Source organism: Urocampus carinirostris, chromosome 1, assembly GCF_059441175.1.
Source record: "Urocampus carinirostris isolate Australia breed hairy pipefish chromosome 1, RoL_Ucar_1.0, whole genome shotgun sequence".
Classification (NCBI taxonomy): domain Eukaryota; kingdom Metazoa; phylum Chordata; class Actinopteri; order Syngnathiformes; family Syngnathidae; genus Urocampus; species Urocampus carinirostris.
In genome coordinates this window covers 58,970,381-58,990,469 of record NC_142349.1, presented here as the reverse complement: position 1 = coordinate 58,990,469, position 20,089 = coordinate 58,970,381, and the positions used below count along the sequence as shown (strand labels likewise).

The 20,089-nt window shown below is 40.3% G+C and overlaps 1 protein-coding gene across 2 annotated transcripts; it reads right to left on the bottom strand.

Moving 5' to 3' along the window:
* Positions 1-4,823: 4,823 nt before the first annotated feature.
* Positions 4,824-18,767, bottom strand: LOC148376410 (uncharacterized). Of its 2 annotated transcripts, XR_015851968.1 has the most exons (8): positions 17,863-18,767; positions 14,192-14,336; positions 14,021-14,116; positions 12,624-12,768; positions 9,928-10,073; positions 8,610-8,749; positions 5,360-6,472; positions 4,824-5,215 (listed from the first exon to the last, which is right to left on the bottom strand). XR_015851968.1 is itself a non-coding variant. In XM_088346875.1 (7 exons), the coding sequence occupies exons 1-7, from the start codon at positions 17,960-17,962 to the stop codon at positions 6,324-6,326; spliced, it is 921 nt and encodes a 306-aa protein (XP_088203001.1). In that variant the 5' UTR covers positions 17,963-18,767; the 3' UTR covers positions 5,315-6,323. The 2 variants fall into 2 exon arrangements, 1 of the variants encoding a protein (XP_088203001.1); XM_088346875.1 differs by lacking the exon at positions 4,824-5,215 and having other exon boundaries at positions 5,315-6,472.
* Between the last annotated feature and the right edge of the window lie 1,322 nt (positions 18,768-20,089).

Sequence of the window (20,089 nt, the reverse complement as noted above, 5' to 3'; positions counted from 1 at the left end):
CAATGTTTTTTTCCCAAAATAGAAGTTTATCTACCACTAGGAGGCACTAAATATTACACACTGTCTCTTTAACAAGTTATTTTCATTTTGTTGTTGCTCACAATAAAATCTTTAGGATCTGGTAAACATGTAGTCTACTTAAGAAAATCAACCTGGTTCTAAACTCAATGAATCAAACACACCATTTTTTTCAGTGTAGGCATGTTTTCAGATAGCCGCGGAAAAAAACATAACTTCAGGCTAAGCATTAATAAGTTTAGATATAAGTAATTACATAAAGTAACATATTTAACTTAACTTCAAGTTTAAATAAAATGAATACAGGCATGCATATTGGAAAGATAATACAAAACACTTCAATTTTGCAGTGAAAAACACAGGGTGTTTCAAAAAGTAGTATATTCTTTGGATATTAACAGTAAATTATTATCATGAAGATATGTATTTCCCTGTACTAACTTATTAGCAAATAATTTGTGTATAAAAAGAAAAATAAACAGTACGGAAATCTGCTGGAGACCCAACATATGCCTCATGACAGACGCTGGATTATGTCTCAGGCAGAGCGCATACAGAACATGCAGTTTCATTTTTCGTTCAGATTTGAAAGACTAAATATTATGACCTTCTATTATATCCTTTTTTATTTAATCTAATTTCCCTTAATAACGTACTTTCTGCGATATCTACCTCTCAAAGGATACCGATTGTTTTGAATCACCCTGTACATTTGGACAATGGAAGAGATACTGAAATAAATTCAATTGAAAAGTAAAAAGTAGACACATCGTCTGGCTAATGTTTGCACCATAAACTGTGTAATACAGTATATGCATTAAGGCAGTGATTTTCAACCACTGTGCCGCGACACACTAGTGTGCCATGAGAGATCGTCAGGTGTGCCGTGAGAAATTTTTAAAATTGTATAAAATATTTATGAATCATTTTCTGCAAATATTATGTCATTGTCAAGTGTCTGTGCTGTAAAAACTGGGGGTATTATAAATCATATTGTAATTAAACATACTGTTCAGTGTCATTTTATAAGATTTTTGGTTACTGGTGTGCCGCAAAATTTTTCCCATGTAAAAAACATGCCCAGGCTCAAAAAAGGTTGAAAAACACTGCATTAAGGTACCTTTGAAATTTTGTACAGGCATCAACGCACGAGTGAAAAACTTTTAGACAAAAAATAATTCTGCATTCCCTCGATTTCCGCGGTTCATCTGTTCTACGGTATATGTACTAAATCTTAAGACAAAGAATCTGCTTACTTGTGCAGATTCCCTCATCCGGGATATTTTATGCCGCAAAGCATTGTGAGACTTGTAGTACAGGGACGAATGTCTGCCTTATTCCCTAAAAATAGCCTCAGGTGTATTGGTCCATATTTCCAGAACATTTCTGATTTCTTTTCTGACCTCATTAAGAAAATGCTATGGTCCATACATAGTCGATGCCACAGTTGTATTCATCCATATGTAGTGTAAGTCCATGCTACTGGCAAGCCACATATGAGCAGACCTTGTGGAGCCCACTTTGGGGGCAAGAGCAATCAGTACTTAGTACTTTGTTAGGTTTTGGCAAGTGACATGAAGTAAATCATCCTTTAATTAATGTCAAAAGTTAAACGCAGAAACCACATCTATTGCATAACAATGTCACTCGTTCTTGGCTCGCAACCGGCCAAGGAAACAGAAGGCAGTTCTCTGAATGTCTCGAATGTTTTTTTTAAGTCATGATGAAATTATGCAATACAGTGGGACCTTGCTACTTCGCGGTTCGACGTTCGCGGCTTCAGAGCTTCGCAGTCTGTAATGGTTAAAAAAAAAAAAAAGTTTATTTTTTTTTGTTAAAGGGCATCGCTGCTTTGCAGATTTTCACTTTTTGCGGATTTTTTCGGCGACGTCAGCGGACGCGGGATAAGGCGGCCGGCTGGATGGGACGGGGGAGGGGGGGAGTCGGCGGAAGTCACTCCCGGGCCGCGCGACAGAACGAGTTCGGCGGACGCGGCGTCACACAGCGCGACGCGAGAAAAGGCGGTGGGCGTGATCGGGCTACCCCCGTAACTGGGGGGAGCCCGCTCGTCCAACGGCCCCAGTAGCGCGGCACGACGACAGGCGGCGGGCGTGCGCGGGATCCCCGTAACTGTGTCGGTGTCGTGCGTATCGCGCCCGAAAGTACCCACGCCGCGGGTTAGGGGATCGCTCGCCAGAGCGACCGAACGGCACCCGCGGTGCGGCGCAAATAAAAACCCTGTCGTGAATTTGTCTCCGAACGTCCCGGGCGGACGTAAAATCGCCCAGCTGTACGACTCTTAGCGGTGCATCACTCGGCTCGTGCGTCGATGAAGAACGCAGCTAGCTGCGCTAACTAATGTGATTTGCAGATGCGATTGGCTGGCAACCAGTTCAGGGTGTCCCCTGCCCACTGCCCGGAGATGGCTGGGATGGGCTCCAGCCCCCCCGCGACCCTAATAAGGATAAGCGGTGCAGATAATGAGATGAGATTTTTTTTCCTTTTTGAAGGGTCGTCGCTACTTCGCAGATTTTCACTTTTTGCGGGTGGTTTTGTTCCCCATTAACCGGGTCTAAAAAATAATCGTTAAAAAAAATTAATAATTTTTGAAGGTGCGCCGCTACTTCGCGGTTTTTTACTTATCGCGGGTGGTTTTGGTCCCGATGTACCGCGATAACCGAGGTCTTACTGTACACACTAAAATACGCAAAACTGATAGAAAAAAACACAGACGATCCACGATATGACAAGGGAACACTGTACAGCAAAATTTAGCGTTTAAAATTGATTGTATTTTTCAGTGCAAATAGTGGTGATATTCAGCAAAGCCTCCGTCCTTCCTCTCTAATATCTCCAAGTGAAAAAAGAAAAACCCTTTATTAAGTGTAATTTCACTTACCTAGACACTTCCTACACTACACTAGCTTGCATTCAGTACAGCATTCATGTAAACATAAATAAAGCCCTCCTCTATTGACAAGTTCCCATTTACAGTTACTGGACCGTTTTAGTGGTTAGTTTTTGAAGTACAGGTTTGAAGTTTCAAGTAAAATTTGTGACACCAAATGCGTTAATGTCTAGTGGTCTGAAATAGGTTATTTTCAGGACTATTAGGCGCATCTAAAGCGCAGATATTTGCCAGAAATGCGAAGGCGTGCCTTAATATCCGGTGCACCTTATAGACTGTAAATTATATATATACTGGACTGTCTCAGAAAATTAGAATATTGTGATAAAGTTCTTTATTTTCTGTAATGCAATTAAAAAAACAAAAATGTCATACATTCTGGATTCATTACACATCAACTGAACTATTTCAAGCCTTTTATTATTTGAATATTGCTGAATTTGGCTTACAGCTTAAGAAAACTCAAAAATCCTATCTCAAAATATTAGAATATCATGAAAAAGTATACAAGTAGGCTATTCAACTAATCACCTGAATCATCTAATTAACTCAAAACACCTTGCGAGGTTTCCTGAGCCTTAAAAACACTCAGCTTGGTTCAGTAAACTAAATCACAAGTATGGGGAAGACTGCTGATCTGACTGCTGTCCAGAGGACCATCATTGATACCCTCCATCAGGAGGGTAAGACACAAAAAGACATTTCTCAAAGAGCAGGCTGTTCACAGAGTGCAGTTTCAAAGCATATCCACAAAAAGTCTGTTGGAAGGGAAAAATGTGGCCGGAAACGCTGCACAACCAAGAGAGATGACCGCAGCCTTAACAAAATTGTGAAGAAGAGCCGCTTCCAGAATTTGGGGGAGCTTTAAAGACAGTGGGCTGAAGCTGGAGTCCAGGTATCAAAAGCCACAGTTCACAGACGTGTCCGGGAAATGGGCTACAATAGCCGTATTCCCATGGTCAAGCCACTTCTGAACTCAAGACAACGGAAGAAGCGTCTGACTTGGGCTATGGAGAAGAAGCACTGGACAGTTGCAGAGTGGTCCAAAGTCCTCTTTTCAGACGAAAAGCATTTCATTTGGAAGTCAAGGCGCCAGAGTCTGGAGAAAGGCTGGAGAGGAGCAAAATCCAAGTTGCTTGAAATCCAGTGTGAGGTTCCCACAGTCAGCAATGGTTTGGGGAGCCATGTCAGCTGCTGGTGTTGGTCCACTGTGTTTCATCAAGTCCAGAGTAAATGCAACTGTGTACCAAGAGATTTTAGAGCACTACATGCTTCCATCTGCTGAAAAGCTCTATGGAGATGAGGATTTCATTTTCCAGCATGATCTGGCACCTGCCCACAGTGCCAAAACCACCAGTAACTGGTGCACTGACCATGGCATCACTGTCCTTGATTGGCCTGCTAATTCCCCTGACCTGAACCCCATCGAGAATTTGTGGGGTATAGTTAAGAAGAAGATGAAAGACACCAGACCTACAAATGCAAATGAGCTGAAGGCCGCTATCGAAGCATCCTGGGCATCAATAACACCTCAGCAATGCCACAGGCTGATTGCCTCCATGCCACGCCGGATTGATGCAGTAATCCGTGCAAAAGGATTCCCAACCAAGTACTGAGTGCATCAATGGACATTTTCAAATGTTTGATTTAGTTTTGCTGTTATAAAATTATTTTTTTACTTGGTCAGAGGAAGTATTCTAATATTTTGAGATAGGATTTTTGAGTTTTTTTCAGCTGTAAGCCAAAATCAGCAATATTCAAATAATAAAAGGCTTGAAATAGTTCAGTTGATGTGTAATGAATCCAGAATGTATGACATTTTGTTTTTTTAATTGCATTACAGAAGATAAAGAACTTTATCACAATATTCTAATTTTCTGAGACAGTCCAGTATACCACAGCCATATCCCCCTAGTGTGAGGTGGCTAGATTCATTTCTGACTCTTTTTGGGAGATTGATTCAGAGGAGCTGATTCCCAGCCCCCTCGCTCAACCCAACTGAGGTGTTGGGAGTCATTAGGAGACCAAACCCCCCAATTCCAAACCCTAATGCTGAACGCCAAGCAGGGAGGCAACGGGTACCAATGTTTAAGTCTTAGGTATGACTCGGCCGAGGCTTGAACCACAACCTCCCAGTCTCGGGGCGGGCGCCTTACCCCCAAGGCCACCGAGCTGGTCACTAGACTGTAAATACTATAAATAAAATAGGAAATACATAATTACAATGAAATACTTCTTCATATGTTAACCGCTTATGAATAATTCCATTCATTTTTGAAACCAGATGACCTAACGTTTATGTTCTAATAATTTACATAAACGTTAGGTCATCTGGTTTCAAAAATGAATGGAAATGAATGGAATTATTCATAAGTGGTTCTTCATATGTTAACCGCTTATGAATAATTCTATTCATTTTTGAAATCAGATGACCTAACGTTTATGTTCTATTAATTTACTTATTTTCTGTCGTCTTTTTTAATGCAGACCTTGACTGTAGTTCTATTTCATGCGTCTTGTAGTCAGGTGCGCCCTATACAGTGGAACTTTGTTTTTCGAACGCCTCTCAGTTCGAACAAATCGGTTCTCGACCAAAAATTTCGAGAAATTCTTGCTTCGCTTTTCGTTCAAAAAATCCGAGTTCGAACGCCGGTGCGCTAGGGGCGATGCTGAGCGGCGTACGGGTGTAGATTGCCCCCACCCCTCGTGAAGAACTGTTATGACGTGTGCGCGCGCACTTCTTTTTGCTTTCGCTTTAGATATCGGTGAACGGAGTGTTTTAGCCCCTAATTATGTCTCTCAAGAAGGTCGGTGCAAGCAGCAAAGTTGCTACAGGTGAAAAAAAAAGGGTAGTGCTTACAACTATTGCATTTAAGAAAGAAATAATAGCAAAATATGAAGAAGGTGTGCGAGTTTCCGATCTTGCTATACATACAGCATGGCTTCTGCTGAGCACCACAAAGGTAAGAAATCCTATTCATAATTATTTTCTTTATCTTTTAACCACTCACCACTTTTTGGGGAGACCCGGGTGCTAAATGACGTGTAAACGACCTGATTTTTTTTGTTGTACACGTTCATGTTAGCGTAATCTTTCGTACGGAAGATTACGCTAACGCGAACGTACGATTAGCCTGGGTTAGCTTCATGTTTACGTTCATTGTAAGCGGTGTTGGAACGGATTAAAATGATTTTACATTACTTTTAATGGCAAAAACGATTTTCGGTGATCGACCAAATCGGTTTTCGAACAGGGTTCTGGAACGGATTATGGTCGAGAACCGAGGTTCCACTGTATATGACATTTTTTAACAAATTAATACTTTTAAGGGTGTGCCTTATAATCAGGTGCGCCCTATACTCTGGAAAATGCGGCAAATGTCAACAATCCTTCTATTTAGGCTAAGAGCCTAAATTTGTTTCCATCGAGGGGTGAAATCAACTGCCGTGCCGACCCGAGAGAGAAGAGAGGCTTCCATTTGTTTCTCCAGATGACGTTACAGATTCGAAACACCAGCAGGACGCACGCCACCACCAGCAGAGTAACTAACAAAACACACAAAATGTACATGTAGATTACTGTATTTGTTGACAGACAAATAATGACACGAATCATCATACAGCAATGTCTCTCATACAGCAGACCATTACACCAATAGTTCTTAAATAAAGGGGGAGCGCGAGGCTCCATGATGTGGGGCAGAGGCGCGTTTGACTTTGGGGAACTTTTTTTTCCTAACTTTCCCAGAATAAAGTACAATTGCACCTCCACTACACAATGAGGCAGTGGCGTTCTCAGTGGCAGAGTGTTTTGTTTACATTTAGCCTCCATATAGCATATAGCAAAGATTGAGAGCATTGAGTGTTATCTGTAGGCACAAAGTAGAGCAGGTCTTTAAGTGACCCCATGAAAAAAATATTCAACACGGATGCCAAGACAAGCGAAGAGAGACGGGATAAAGAGACAAAAAAAAAGTCTCCCCCCGCAGTACTTAATTGCGACCTCGGAGCGAGACAGGAAAACTGTTAAAAATGTTGGCAGCGTACAGCATGAAGAAAAAAAATGAAGCCTGACCTTAAAGACATCATAGTTTGTAGCGAAAATGTGCCAAAAGGCAAATATTTAGCAGGAATGGAGGTGACGTGTTACCATCAAGATCAAGCAATCTACGGCTGGGCTCACACTGCAAAGCTTAATGCTCAATTCCGATTTTTGGGGTGAAATTCGATGTTTTTATGAGATCGTTCACATTTCCAACTAAATGCGACTTGTATGCGATTTGATCTCCAGTGTGAACGCCACGACTAACGACATGTGACGTCACATGCAATGCGATCATGTTTTCCCCAATAGTCATTTAAATACACAACACAATATGCATTCAATTACTTTAGAACAGTGGTGAGCAAACTAGGGCCTGCGGGTTTCTTATGGCCTGCTGATGAGAAAGTTTTTAGAAAAGTGCTACAAATAAACAATTGCAGTTGGTTCAGTGTCCACTTTGTGGACCCCTCCTCCACAAAAATATATTTTTGTACGGCTTTGTGCACATTTAAATAAGGAAATTGTTATTTTTATAGGCCATATTTTGATAGATAGATAGATAGATAGATAGATAGATAGATAGATAGATAGATAGATAGATAGATAGATACTTTATTCATCCCCGTAGGAATACAGCAGTAAAAGTGCATTTCACTGTATTCGCAATATTTTCCATACTATAGTTTTTGAAATGAAATGAAATGATCTGCATTTATATAGCGCTTTTCAAGTCAATGACTTCCCAAAGCGCTTTACAATGTGCTCCACATTTCCCAATAGTGGCCTTGTATTGCAGCCATGTAAGACGCTAACCTGCTTATTGGGGGTATTAGGGGTTCAGTGTCTTACCCAAGGACACTTCGACATGTAACACGGACGAGCCGGGATTCGAACTGGGATCCCTTGATCCCAAGACGAGCGCTCTACCTCCTGAGCTACTGCCGCCCCCAATTTTATCTCATTTATCAAAAATTTTTATCAAATGTCATGCAAAAGAAAACACTTGCATTTAGAGTTATCAAATGTAAAGCATTCAAAGTTGAATCAGTGCTTAAAAACGGTGCATAACATATAAATGTCTGCGTGTATAATTATCAAGGTTCCTACAGCTTAAGGCAAGTTAAATTTAAGACGTTCTACGACTTTTTAATGCCATTTGATATCAAATTTAAGACCAAGTGGACACAAAAAAAAACAGAATTGAAAACAATGATACATTCATCCATTTTCTTCTGCACCTCATGAAAAAGAGACGAATGTTAATTACGATGTGCATTTCGCATGTTACAATGAAAACCAATTTCTCCGTATCGTAAGCATTGTACATGAAAATGGGATAAAATCCACCGCCTTTTCTTATGTCATAAATAGCATTGGTAGTCGAGTGATCAATCATTGATAGATAGATAGATAGATAGATAGATACTTTATTCATCCCCTAAGGGAATTCACATTTCCAGCAGCAGCATTGCGCAAATACAGCAAAATCTTGTGTATATATAACACGGATCCAAACTAAAACTTTTTAGCTATATAAAAAGAAATTTGCATTTACACAAATAGATACGGTAGGTTATCTCACCCCCATTGCAAACATAAAAAAAACTAAATTTTAAGAAGAAATGATGTCAAACTCACCCATAAAGATGGCATTTGGGCTGGGGTCCAATCGGTCAAAATGTTTCAATACATTTCCAACCAATGCCACGATCACAACCGGGTACACTGTCAGAATGTTGCGGACCCAGCGATCCAGTACCCAGTTTTCAAGAATGAACCTGCGCAGAGAATTAGTTTTGCTTACGTCATAAATTACAAACTCAAAAGATTGACATACAGACGCTGCTGAAATTGTCAGATTCTGGACGATCATTCGTAAACTGAATTTGTTCGTAAGTTGCTTCAGTGCTATATTTTGTATGTTTAAGGTTTATATAAGTATATTTAAGGCTTGTATGAGTAACCTGTATCGTTTTGTACTAAAAAAACAAATATTTCATAAAATAATATGCTCTATAAAGTGAAGTTCAACTTACTTTTGGAAGATAAGCTTCAAGAGTTAGGCTACTTCCGACTCCGTGGAGGAAAGTGCCCGAAAAAAAGCAATACAACCATTTTCTCAACCGCATCAAGCTTTCTTATTCCACTTTCATTTAAAATGAAACAGCTCGCCTCTTTTTTTACACTTTACACTAACCATATTGAATGGATGCACGAGATATTAAACTATAAAAATGTCAAAGTTCTTAGTGTGCTGGAGATACAGTACAGTATGTTTACACACGAACTGGAGCTTTGACAGGAAAAAGAAGCCGGTGGATGCTGGGTGAGCTCTCACAGCGCCACACACCGATAGCAGCGGAAAGAAACACTACAGTACTCTACTGTACTCGGTAAAAGGTGTACGATACAAAATCTAACTTACAGAAATGTCCGGATATTTTTCGATATCCCGAAAACATTTTTCGTATCTACCGTTTTTCGTAACTCGAATGGTCATAAGTAGGGGAGTGTCTGTACATAAGATCAATGTTAAACCAATAGCGTAGTGTGACATAACATTTATATTTCCAAATAAACAGAATATCTTTGTTAAAGTAGTATAGAGCCAAAGTGATTTGTGTTGTCATCTAAGTAAAAATAATATATTTCTTCTTCCCATGCCACTGCATATCTTATAAATGAAATGCTAACTGTGGTTTATTTGTTCTTCTGTTTTTTTAACACTGGATATATGTGAGAAAGTAAAAGCGGACATGCTTTTGAGTATTTAAATAAGGAATCAGCATTTTCCATGTATTCATTATTAGTGAAAGACATAGATTACAAGGGGTACATAGTGACAAAAGCCAATCATTATAAAGTAGGGCCACAGATATTGTGATCGAATTTGAGGGTTTTTTCTTCTGGTTGGACAAAATATAACTGTATTTGAAAAGGCTTTCAGTCATCTTACCAGCCCACCAACTCGGCAAACAAGAAGCAAAGGGAGATGGTTGCCGCTGTGCTCTTCACCACATCCCACAATTGAAGGACAACCGCAAAGTTAATCAAAGATGCAATGGTGGTCCACGTGGTATAGAGAGCCAAACCGTTTTGGATCTTCCAGGTTTACATGTAGAGACAAAATGAAATGACATGAAGCCAATAGATACATTTGATAGAATGTATAAAAATGTTGGGTGCAAATGGTAATATACCCTTGGGATATGTAAGCGTGTGAGAGAATTTGTAAAGTTGTGCCTTCGAGACTTGTGACTTGAGAAGTATTTTTTTCATTAAAGGTCCCATCAAACTTCTGATTGCTTTGCTATGAATTTTAACCTAAAATAGGAGCACTGCATGGTGGCAGGTCAGGTGGCACAGAAGTCAAGTCATGTTTATTTGAATAGCCCTTTATCACAAGGAGTCTCAACGGGCTGCACAACCCACAGACTATTGCAAACTACAGACTATTATTACAACATTCCCTGATCTAAAACCTACATGAGGGCAAGGAAAAACTCAAAAACCTCAACATGAGGACAATGGATAAACCTCGAGAAGGGACCCCACATGAGGTAATCCCCCTTCCAGGATGACCAGGCTGCAATGGATCTTACAACAACAAATAAGACACAGATATTGTCAACGTGACGTATAGGTCATTCATAAGCTATAGAATAGAAGTGTGTTTTAAGCCTAGATTTAAACAATTCCATTGAGGTGGAACAAGCTGGCAGTTTGCTTGTATAACAGTATTATTGGAGAAAACGATACTTATTTTTAGTTTCATTAAATTTGCTCTGAAACTACCACAACTAGAGAAAATAGTACATTAGGTTCCCGTTTTAAGCACTTCGTTTGTTATTTAGTTTTTATGTATTACTGTAGGGATTTAGATTTTTTCTTTTTTTTAGTAATTCTGAAGTATGATTTTTACAAGGGAATACTGATGCATGCTTTTATACATTTCTTGTTTAGATTATCGTCGTGCCCTGCTCTCAGGTCTTCCCGAAAAGAGTATTGCTAGCTTGCAGCTATTGCAAAACTCAGCAGCACGGGAGGGGATCACATCACACCAGTTTTAAAATCATTGCAATTGCTCCCTGTGCGTTTCAGGATCAATTTTAAGGTGCTTTTACTGTTTTTTAAATGTCTTAATGGTCTTGGGCCATCCTATCTGTCTGATCTGCTTGTATCATATCACCCCTCTGGTCCTCTGATAGCGACTTCTTGACTGCTCCCCCAGGTTTAGAACCAAAACCGATGGTGAAGCAGCAATCAGCCACTTTTTTGCTTTCTTGCTGTACACAGAATGTTTTTAAAGAGCAATTTGAGTAGCATTTCGTTTGCTTGAAAAGTGCATTATAAATAAAGGTTATTTGATTTAGATGTCGATGTAGTGTGTAGTGCAACCGAAAACTTGAGTGTGGCGGTTGCCATGGCGCCCAATTGGCCCCGCCCGTGTGGCGCCAGCTGTGGTTCGTTGACAGATTGGCTTCCCGTCTATTTAAACTCAGTGCTCTCACTCATGATTTGTCAGTCCGTCAGCGAAACTCTGCCCCGCAAGATGTGAGTTGTGACTCTGTCCGGTGTTCTGCCTGCGTTTCCTGTCCGGTATCGTTCCCGTCTATGTTTATCCTGTTTATTATTATCTCCAATTTTCGATCCCGTCTAGCTTGTCCTGTTTAATTTTGATATCCTGTTTTGATATCAATCCTGTCTGTCCTGTCCTGTATCGACCCCATCTGTCCGATATCTGCTCGGGCAGTTGGTATCGATCTCGTCGGCCTCTGGCTTCCTGTCATTCCACGCTAGACTGCTGCCTAACGTGCATGACTCCCCATTTCCCATATAATAAAAGGCATGTGTGAGAAATGTCACGCATTTGGGTCCTTTTCCGGTTCATGACATAGAGCTAAAAAGCACAGGGAAGCATACAAACTACGGAGAAACAAAGTAATCAAACTGCACCATTTTTGTTAGTATTTTTTGTTTTTTTTAAGGGGTACCTGAAGCAGCAAGATGGCAAACAATCATGTTGGCCTTGTACTATGTAAAATAAATGAAATGAAATGATCTGCATTTATATAGCGCTTTTCAAGTCAATGACTTCCCAAAGCGCTTTACAATGTGCTTCACATTTCCCAATAGCGGCCGTGCAGCCATGTAAGGCGCAAGCCTGCTTATTGGGGGCATTAGGGGTTCAGTGTCTTACCCAAGGACACTTCGACATGTAACACGGAGGAGCCGGGATTCGAGCTGCGATCTCTTGACGGGCGCTCTACCTCCTGAGCTACTGCCGCCCCTAAAGACAAATTTCTTGCCCTATTACGTCCCTGAATAAGCAGGTTGGTGCCTTGCATGCCTCCATGGCCGCTATTGGGTTGTGAGTGTGTGTGTGTAAATGGGTGAGTGAAGCATATTGTAAAGCGCTTTGAGAGGTCTTCATTGACTTGAAAAGCGCTATATAAATGCAGACCATTTACCATTTAAAATAAAATTCACATTTATATAATGTACTTTGCTTATCATTCAAATCAATAAATATTTTTAATGAATTTGTTTCTTTACCATTAAGAGGTGCCAAATAACACACATTGCCCCTTTAAGAAAAAAAATTCTGGAGCTTTTTATAGGCGATTTTAGCACACTCAGCAGTATACTCACCAGAATGTAAATACAGGTCAAATCTTTGGGATAATATGTTTTCAGCCAGAGTCCGTGGTAATCCGTGATATAGCAAACAATACCCAAAGCGCTGTAATTGGCAATCACGATCAGGATCAACACAACCAATCCTGCAAGCATCAACCTGAAATAAGCAAAAAGGAGACAAAGTTATCACAGACATATTCTTATTTGGGGCATATTTGGGGAGTAACGGAATATATGTAACAGCATTTCATAATCAAGATACCAAAAAAAATCAGTTAGCTACAGAAAAGAAAGAAGTCATAAAATTACAGGTATATTTTAAAAAAAATAGGGATTACTTTTCTTATTTAAAAGTGTGTGTAGCAGTCTGGTATGCATAACTTTAACTTTCATCCATCCATCCATTATCTGCACCAGTAGTAGTAGAAGGAGCCCATCCCAGCTGTCTTCGGGCAGTGGGCAGGGGACACCCTGAACTGGTTGCCAGCCAATCACAGGGCACACAGAGACAGACAACTCAAAGTTTTCTGCGCATTACATTATAACATGTGGTTAAAATGTGAGCCCTTTTTTAAGTACTACAAGCAACTACCTGATCTTGGTTTCCTCAGTTTCTTTTTCGAGATTACATTGCTCATTTATGTTAAACAAAATGTAGTAGTATGATTTATATTCAGTGTATTTTGTCTTTTGTTATTATATTTGGCGGGCAACACGGCGGCGCAGTGGTTAGCGCTTGTGCGGCACAGTTCTGAGGTCATGAGATCGAACCTCCTGTGTGGAGTTTGCATGTTCTCCCCGTGCTTGCGTGGGTTTCCTCCGGGTTCTCCGGTTTCCTCCCACATTCCAAAAACATGAAAATTGTCCCTAGGTGTGAATGAGCGAGTGAGTTGTCCGTCTCTGTGTGCCCTGCGACCGGCTGGCAACCGGTTCAGGGTGTCCCCTGCCCACTGCCCGAAGATGGCTGGGATGGGCTCCAGCACCCCCACGATCCTACTGAGGATAAGCGGTGCAGATAATGGATGGATAATATATTTGGTATTGGAGAAATTCAAAAGTAATCAAATGCAAAGTTCAATACGGCATTATTATGCTATTCTGATTACGATACTGATGGCATTTTTCAACAGGTTAATAAGTAACTATCGGATTACATTTTTAAAGTAACCATTCCGAGTCCCAACCCTGTTTGAAGGTGTCAGGATGAATGAAATAAATGTGAAGCGAGAGTGGCTACATATAAATGGCCCCTGACGCACTGATATCAACCTTCTTTTACAGACATCATTGCGTACAAAGTTCTGTATAAGTAATACAGTACAATCTGATTAAATGAAGTAAAGATAAGAATTAAAGTCAGTTTTAGAAAATAGAAGCAGGGAAGATAACCCTTTAGACAAATTACTTACTCTCCGTCCCACAAAAACAGCCATGTCATATTCAGTACAATGCTGAGCAACCAGAAGAAAAAGAAAGCATACGGCAGCAGACACTGAGCCCAGGATCTGTTCAAAAAAATTAAAATGTATGTGAGAAAAAAATCTAAACTTTAAACTTCGGTCAGTACACAATTGGCTTACCCTCTGAAAATAAAGAGGGTGATGTATATAACCATCAAGGAGAGCCAGGTGTAGATGACACCCCAAATGGAGAAGGTCCAACCAGCAGGAGTGATGCCTGTTTCATAACGGGCTGAAACGTTACCTGTAGAGGAATTGAACAAACCTGCAAAGCACAGTCATTCATTTATTATTTATGTCCGTTTGTGTATCAGAGTCACATTTTTTTCCAACCTTTGTAACCATCCTAAAGTTGATATACAGAATGGATGTTCAGGATTTTCCCATTCAAATTTAAGACTTTTTAAGACATTTTCAAGAGCACATCTAATGAAACTTCAGGCGCAAAGTCGTTACGGACTCCGGCACCGCAAGCCAGCGATGGCGGGGACTTAACAGCCCTGCACCAAAGGAGTAAGGAAGGTATTGCAAACCCAGCGGCTGAGGTCTGTTTTCCCAAGGGTGGCCCTATTGCGCTGGCACCATGGGGGAACTGGCCGCCAACCAGGATGCGACCAAGCCTGGACTAAGGGTGGGACTGAAGTGGCCGTGAGTGAGACCACGCAGGGGTCAGGGATGGGTACGGACCCAAACGCCGAGCTGACTCGCAAATCGCTGCTTTCGAGAGGACGGGACTAAGAATGGGGCATTCAAGGGTTAATTCTAGTTACATGCTTTAACCCGCCTGCAAGGTGTCAGACTGTTGAGAAGTAGAGAGGTGTCTGTATGATGTCACCAGTCACACCTAGGAAAATGTATAAAATATGAATGTTTCGTTTATCAGACGGTGATCGAATATGACCTGGGACCAGGTAGGGCTTCATGGTATTGTCCCAGCTGTTTTCCAGCTAAGATGCCCATGCTACACTCATCTTGCATGTGATTCCAAAAAAACAAAAAACAAAATCAGGCCAGAATAAAAACCTACTATTTGTGCTTCCTCTTCCTAGTTTGTGTATAATAATAATAATAATAATAATTTCCTTTGTATTGTCATTCTTTGTAACAATGTACACAGAACGAAATGTCGATACACCTGACCCGTTGTAGCGAGTCGATGCAGCCGCAGCCAACAGAGGGCGCCGCCATTATACCAATTAGGTATGTCTCGGCCGAGGCGCGAACCAGCGACTTCCCAGTCTCAAAGCGGGCACACTACCATCTAGGCTACATGTCTGTTTCACCTGTTCGTAATTCCACTGCTGCCACCAATGTAGCGTGTGTTTTGTGTGGGTAATGGATTGTTCCACGTTCATGAAAAAATATTCAGGAACACTTAAGGTCTCTGGAGGGTCACTACCATCAGCAGAAGTCAATGGAAGGAGACCAAGAGGAAGGCCGCGATTGACGTGGATGGATCGTGTCATGAGTGCACTGCAGGAAAGAGGTCTAAATCTAGTGGAAGCTAGAGCTGTTGTTGTTGGTCAAGTCAAGTCAAGTCATTTTTATTTGTATAGCCCTAAATCACGAAGAGTCTCAAAGGGCTTCACAGATTGTTACACTATATTACACAAACTATTTTCAACCGACAAGAGGAGTAGGTTATTCGTATGCAATGGAGTAGAAGTGAGTTTTAAGTTTAGATTTAAACATTTCCACTGAGGTTGCAGATCGAATCTCAGGGGGAAGAGCATTCCACAGCACCGGTGCCCGGATGGAGAACGCTCTCGAACCAGTGTTGTGAAAGTATAGTGGAACTGTGGACGCGTTCTTAAGGATGGGCTGGGCACCCGTATGATGCGGCAGGAGTAAACCAGTGAAAGCTGTCGGGCCCTGCTGTTGAACAAAAGAGTGTGTTGTGTCACCCTGACCCGAGTGACATGGCCATTTTCTGGTGTCCCATTTCATCTGGAGGGACGAAAGCATGACCAACTTAGATGCCGAGGTGCCTAACTTGTTTGGGTGTTTGGGCAATTGGGTTGGCCATGGTCCAAAAATTTTGGGGTGTGTTTTTTTGCTATTTATTTCCCTTCTATTTTCTTTGTTATTGTATGTGTTTGTCTTGCTGTCGGTCACCCCTCTTGAGGGATATGACCAAGGTAGATAGATAGATTTCTGCGTGTTGCAACTTAAATTACTCAATGTTAGTTACACTTCCAGTGTTATTTCAGTGTGAGACAAAACATGAGACTGTATCCTTTCAAAAGAGACCAAAACCCTCCAGATTCTCGAAATGGTTCACCAACCGCATTCAATTTACTTTGGGTAAGGCTTGGATTGAGATTTTAGTTGTGGTTTGCAGGATCGTTAAGGGGTTAAATCTAAACAAACAGCGCTCTCTTCTGGAGAGCTTTGTTATGGTTACTGTCCTTGAAAAATAAACGTTGTGTTTTGCGATTATAAAAGCGCACTTACAAAAGCGCACTACGTCACATCGTAATGTTGATTAGATAGCAGTTGATAGAGCAGCACTAACCTGAACCCAGTCATATTTCAAATCACTCAAACCACAACGGGTTAAACTTACACCTCCCCATCCCAAAGTTACCCCGACGACAGTAGCGGGTAAGAGACTTACTGTATGTAAAGTTCAAACATAATTCTGCAGAAATCTGGATTTTCCAACCGACCCATTGCATTTATAGGTGCGAGATTTAAAAGTGGGAGCAAATGAAAAGTAATCTGGCGACACAACGTTTCATACTTTTTTTGTTTACTCATTATACTGTTGCAAGTTATTTCACGCAGATAAGACAGTGAAAAATTAAGACATTTGAGCATTAAGTTTAAGACTTGGAAATATTTTAAGACCTTTTCAAGCCTTCATTTGCAGTTAACAAATGCAAGACTTTTTTGGGGGGTTTGAACAATTTTAATGACACTTAACAGCATCTAAACATTCACAATTTCATTATATCATATTCTAACAATATGAGGTTTGAACAATTTTTATCGACACTTTTAACAGCATTTTTTTCTTTTATTTTTGGTTTGAACAATTTTATTGACGTTATTAACAGCAAATAAACAATGTGAGGTTTGAACAATTTTTCTCGACAATTTTAACAGCAATTAAGCATATTCACAATTTCGTTATAACTGACAATATGACGTTTTAACAACAGGAAGTATGTTAACACTGAAAAACAACGACGAACAGATGATGAAGGTGTTTTGTCTAAGTCAGAGCAGGAGGCTTCTCCTGCTGCTGGTGACCATGGAAACCAGTACTATTTCTTCGTGTCGGGGAGCAAACGCCTACCCCAAAAAAGCATGGAGACGAATGAACGCTGCAAGGCTTTACCTGCCCCAAAACACCACAGGATGTGATGCGCTGCCAGGCTGTACCTGCCCAAAACACACCCCAAGAAGTTGTGCCCCTAGGACCTTGGCAGATAATGGATCTGCGAATCGTGATGTTCAGGATACAATACACTTTAAAAAAAAATTACAATTTTTTATAAATAACCTGATTGATTTTAAAGTCCACATTATTACCTAGCTAAGCTAGTTCAATAATCCAATATATAGAAATTTGTGAGACTCGTGAAATTCCGAATGCCCCTAGTTTGGCACTTACACTTCACTTTTTGTCAAGTGAAGATTAAGTTTTCAGAACATGAAATAATATTCAAAAACACGTGTGGGTATTCCTTAAAGTACGCATACACGCACTCACGTGTACTGCTGGTGTCATAACATACCAAACGAGCGGCTTGTAGCGAGGTAAAAAAAAAAAAAATACAACTTACCTCTGCCCACCCCAGCTAACGCGTTAACGACGAGAACTGCTATAAAAATTAAGGTGCTCAAAATGATGACCGCTATTCGGGGAATAATAACCTCACTCATCTTGAGAACTTTCCGATTGAAGAACGGTCGGCCTTGTGTGGTTTTATCAGCAGACGTGAAGCCGCGCCTACGCCTACACGAGCTACAAGCTAACTAACTAACTAACGTTCCTACTTGGCGGCCATCTTGGCAGGGGCAAATCTTTGATTAAGGCTGATGCAAAAACTGCGAAAGTATATATAGCTTACTCTTTACAACTCTATTATTTAATATGAGGTTTACATTTCTGAAGGCGTCGCGATCAAAAAATGTGTCGATAAGAAAGCAGACATAATAGTAATAAAATAACAAAGTGTAAACGTATGACGTATTTTTTCCCTGAAGACGTTATTCGCAGTGGTACACAATCAAAGTTTGAATAATAAATCAGCATCTTGTTCCTGATCACAATATTTGCCCTCTATGGACGTGGAAAGCGCAGATGAATTGTCCTTACTAGCTTAGCAATGTTTCAGACACTCATTTTACGAGAGTTCTTACGTGTTTTGCTGATTTTTATGATGTGGCATACCAAACAACGCCTTGAGCGGGTTTGCCCGTTACTCCCTCTGAGTATTTACGAATCGGATGTGGCACAGATGCATTTCAAATCAAATGTACTAAACTGAATCCAATTGCATTTAACGTCTTTAGTTCGCAATAAACACATATTTATGCCCCAATCGCATGTGTTCTTCATCAAGCACCGACCCATCTTCTATGGAGTGCATTTCTTTTCAACATTGTAACTCATAACTTATTCATTTCTCGACGAGAGAACGATTTATCCGAATTTGACGTATCACTTAAGTTACAATCAGGGTTGGGTAGGGTTACTTTAACTTGATTATTTTCAATTACTTTTGGATTACTCCAATACCAAATATGCAAATAAAAGACAAAAGAAACTAAATAGGAATAAAATTACTAAATTTTGTGCAGGCTTGGGGAGTAACGGAATACATGGAACGGCAAAAATGATGTTGGCAAGCTGTTTGGATTTATTTTTATTATGTTTCTGTCGCATTTTATGTTAGTTTTGGCGGGGATCAAAGCCAGGAGAGAAAGCTTGCCACGTGTTGTGAGTCATAATTTTATTCATATTTAGTTTCTTTTGTCTTTTATTAGCATATTTGGTATTGGAGTAATCCAAAAGTAATTGAAAGTAATCAAGTTAAAGTAACCCAACCCAACCCTGGTTACAATGTATTTGTAAAACTCATGGCCAGCGTGCCAAATGTTGCCCCCAAATCATGGCCGTAACCAGCCTGTTTCTGGGGGTGCTCAAGCACCGCCAAATTCAACCGGAGAATCCCCACAAATAATAGCATTTTACAAACTCTTTTTTTTCTTGACAAAAGCCAGGATAGGCTGAACCATAATGAAAAACGCTAGCTAAAATATTATAAAGTAAAACAAAACCAAAATGTCAACAACGCAGCATCTGAAATACTCCCCCACCTTGATACAGTTCAGTCTATTTGATTCCTAACACCGGTCTCCTCCCTTCTCCTTTCGCTCGGCTAGTGTCACTTGCAGCATAGCGGCATAGTCTGTGGAGGCTCCGGTGGATTATAGTGAGAGTATGTTATTATGGAAGACCAAGAGTGCCATAATTGAATTAAAATTATGGCAAAAAAATGAACATTCAATTAATAAAAACAGCCTCAAAACGAACATTCAATAGATAAAAATGGCCTTTTAAAATAAAAAGCATTTAGTAAAACTCATTGATTAAAATGTTATTATACTTGAATTTAACAAGTTATATCACTTTAAAAGAAATTAAAATGTTTTCATCGAGCCAGAAATTCTGGTTGCTCAGCACCTCCAAAGCCCTAGCCCAAATATCACCCCTGCTCCAAATGATTTTATGTGACCAGCGAGCCAATGCTGAGAAGCTCAATAGAAAAATAAGGGACATTGACTTGCAGTTTTATTATGGTGTGATTGCATGTTTGTGCTAGTTGTTTTCATTTATTTAAGGATGAAAATGGTGAAAGTAAGAGGACTGTTTAAAATAGAGTCCAAATGCCAACCCGAACCCCCCAAAATGTATTTTAAAATGAAATGATCTGCATTTTATATAGCGCTTTTCAAGTCAATGACTTCCCAAAGCGCTGTACAATGTGCTCCACATTTCCCAAT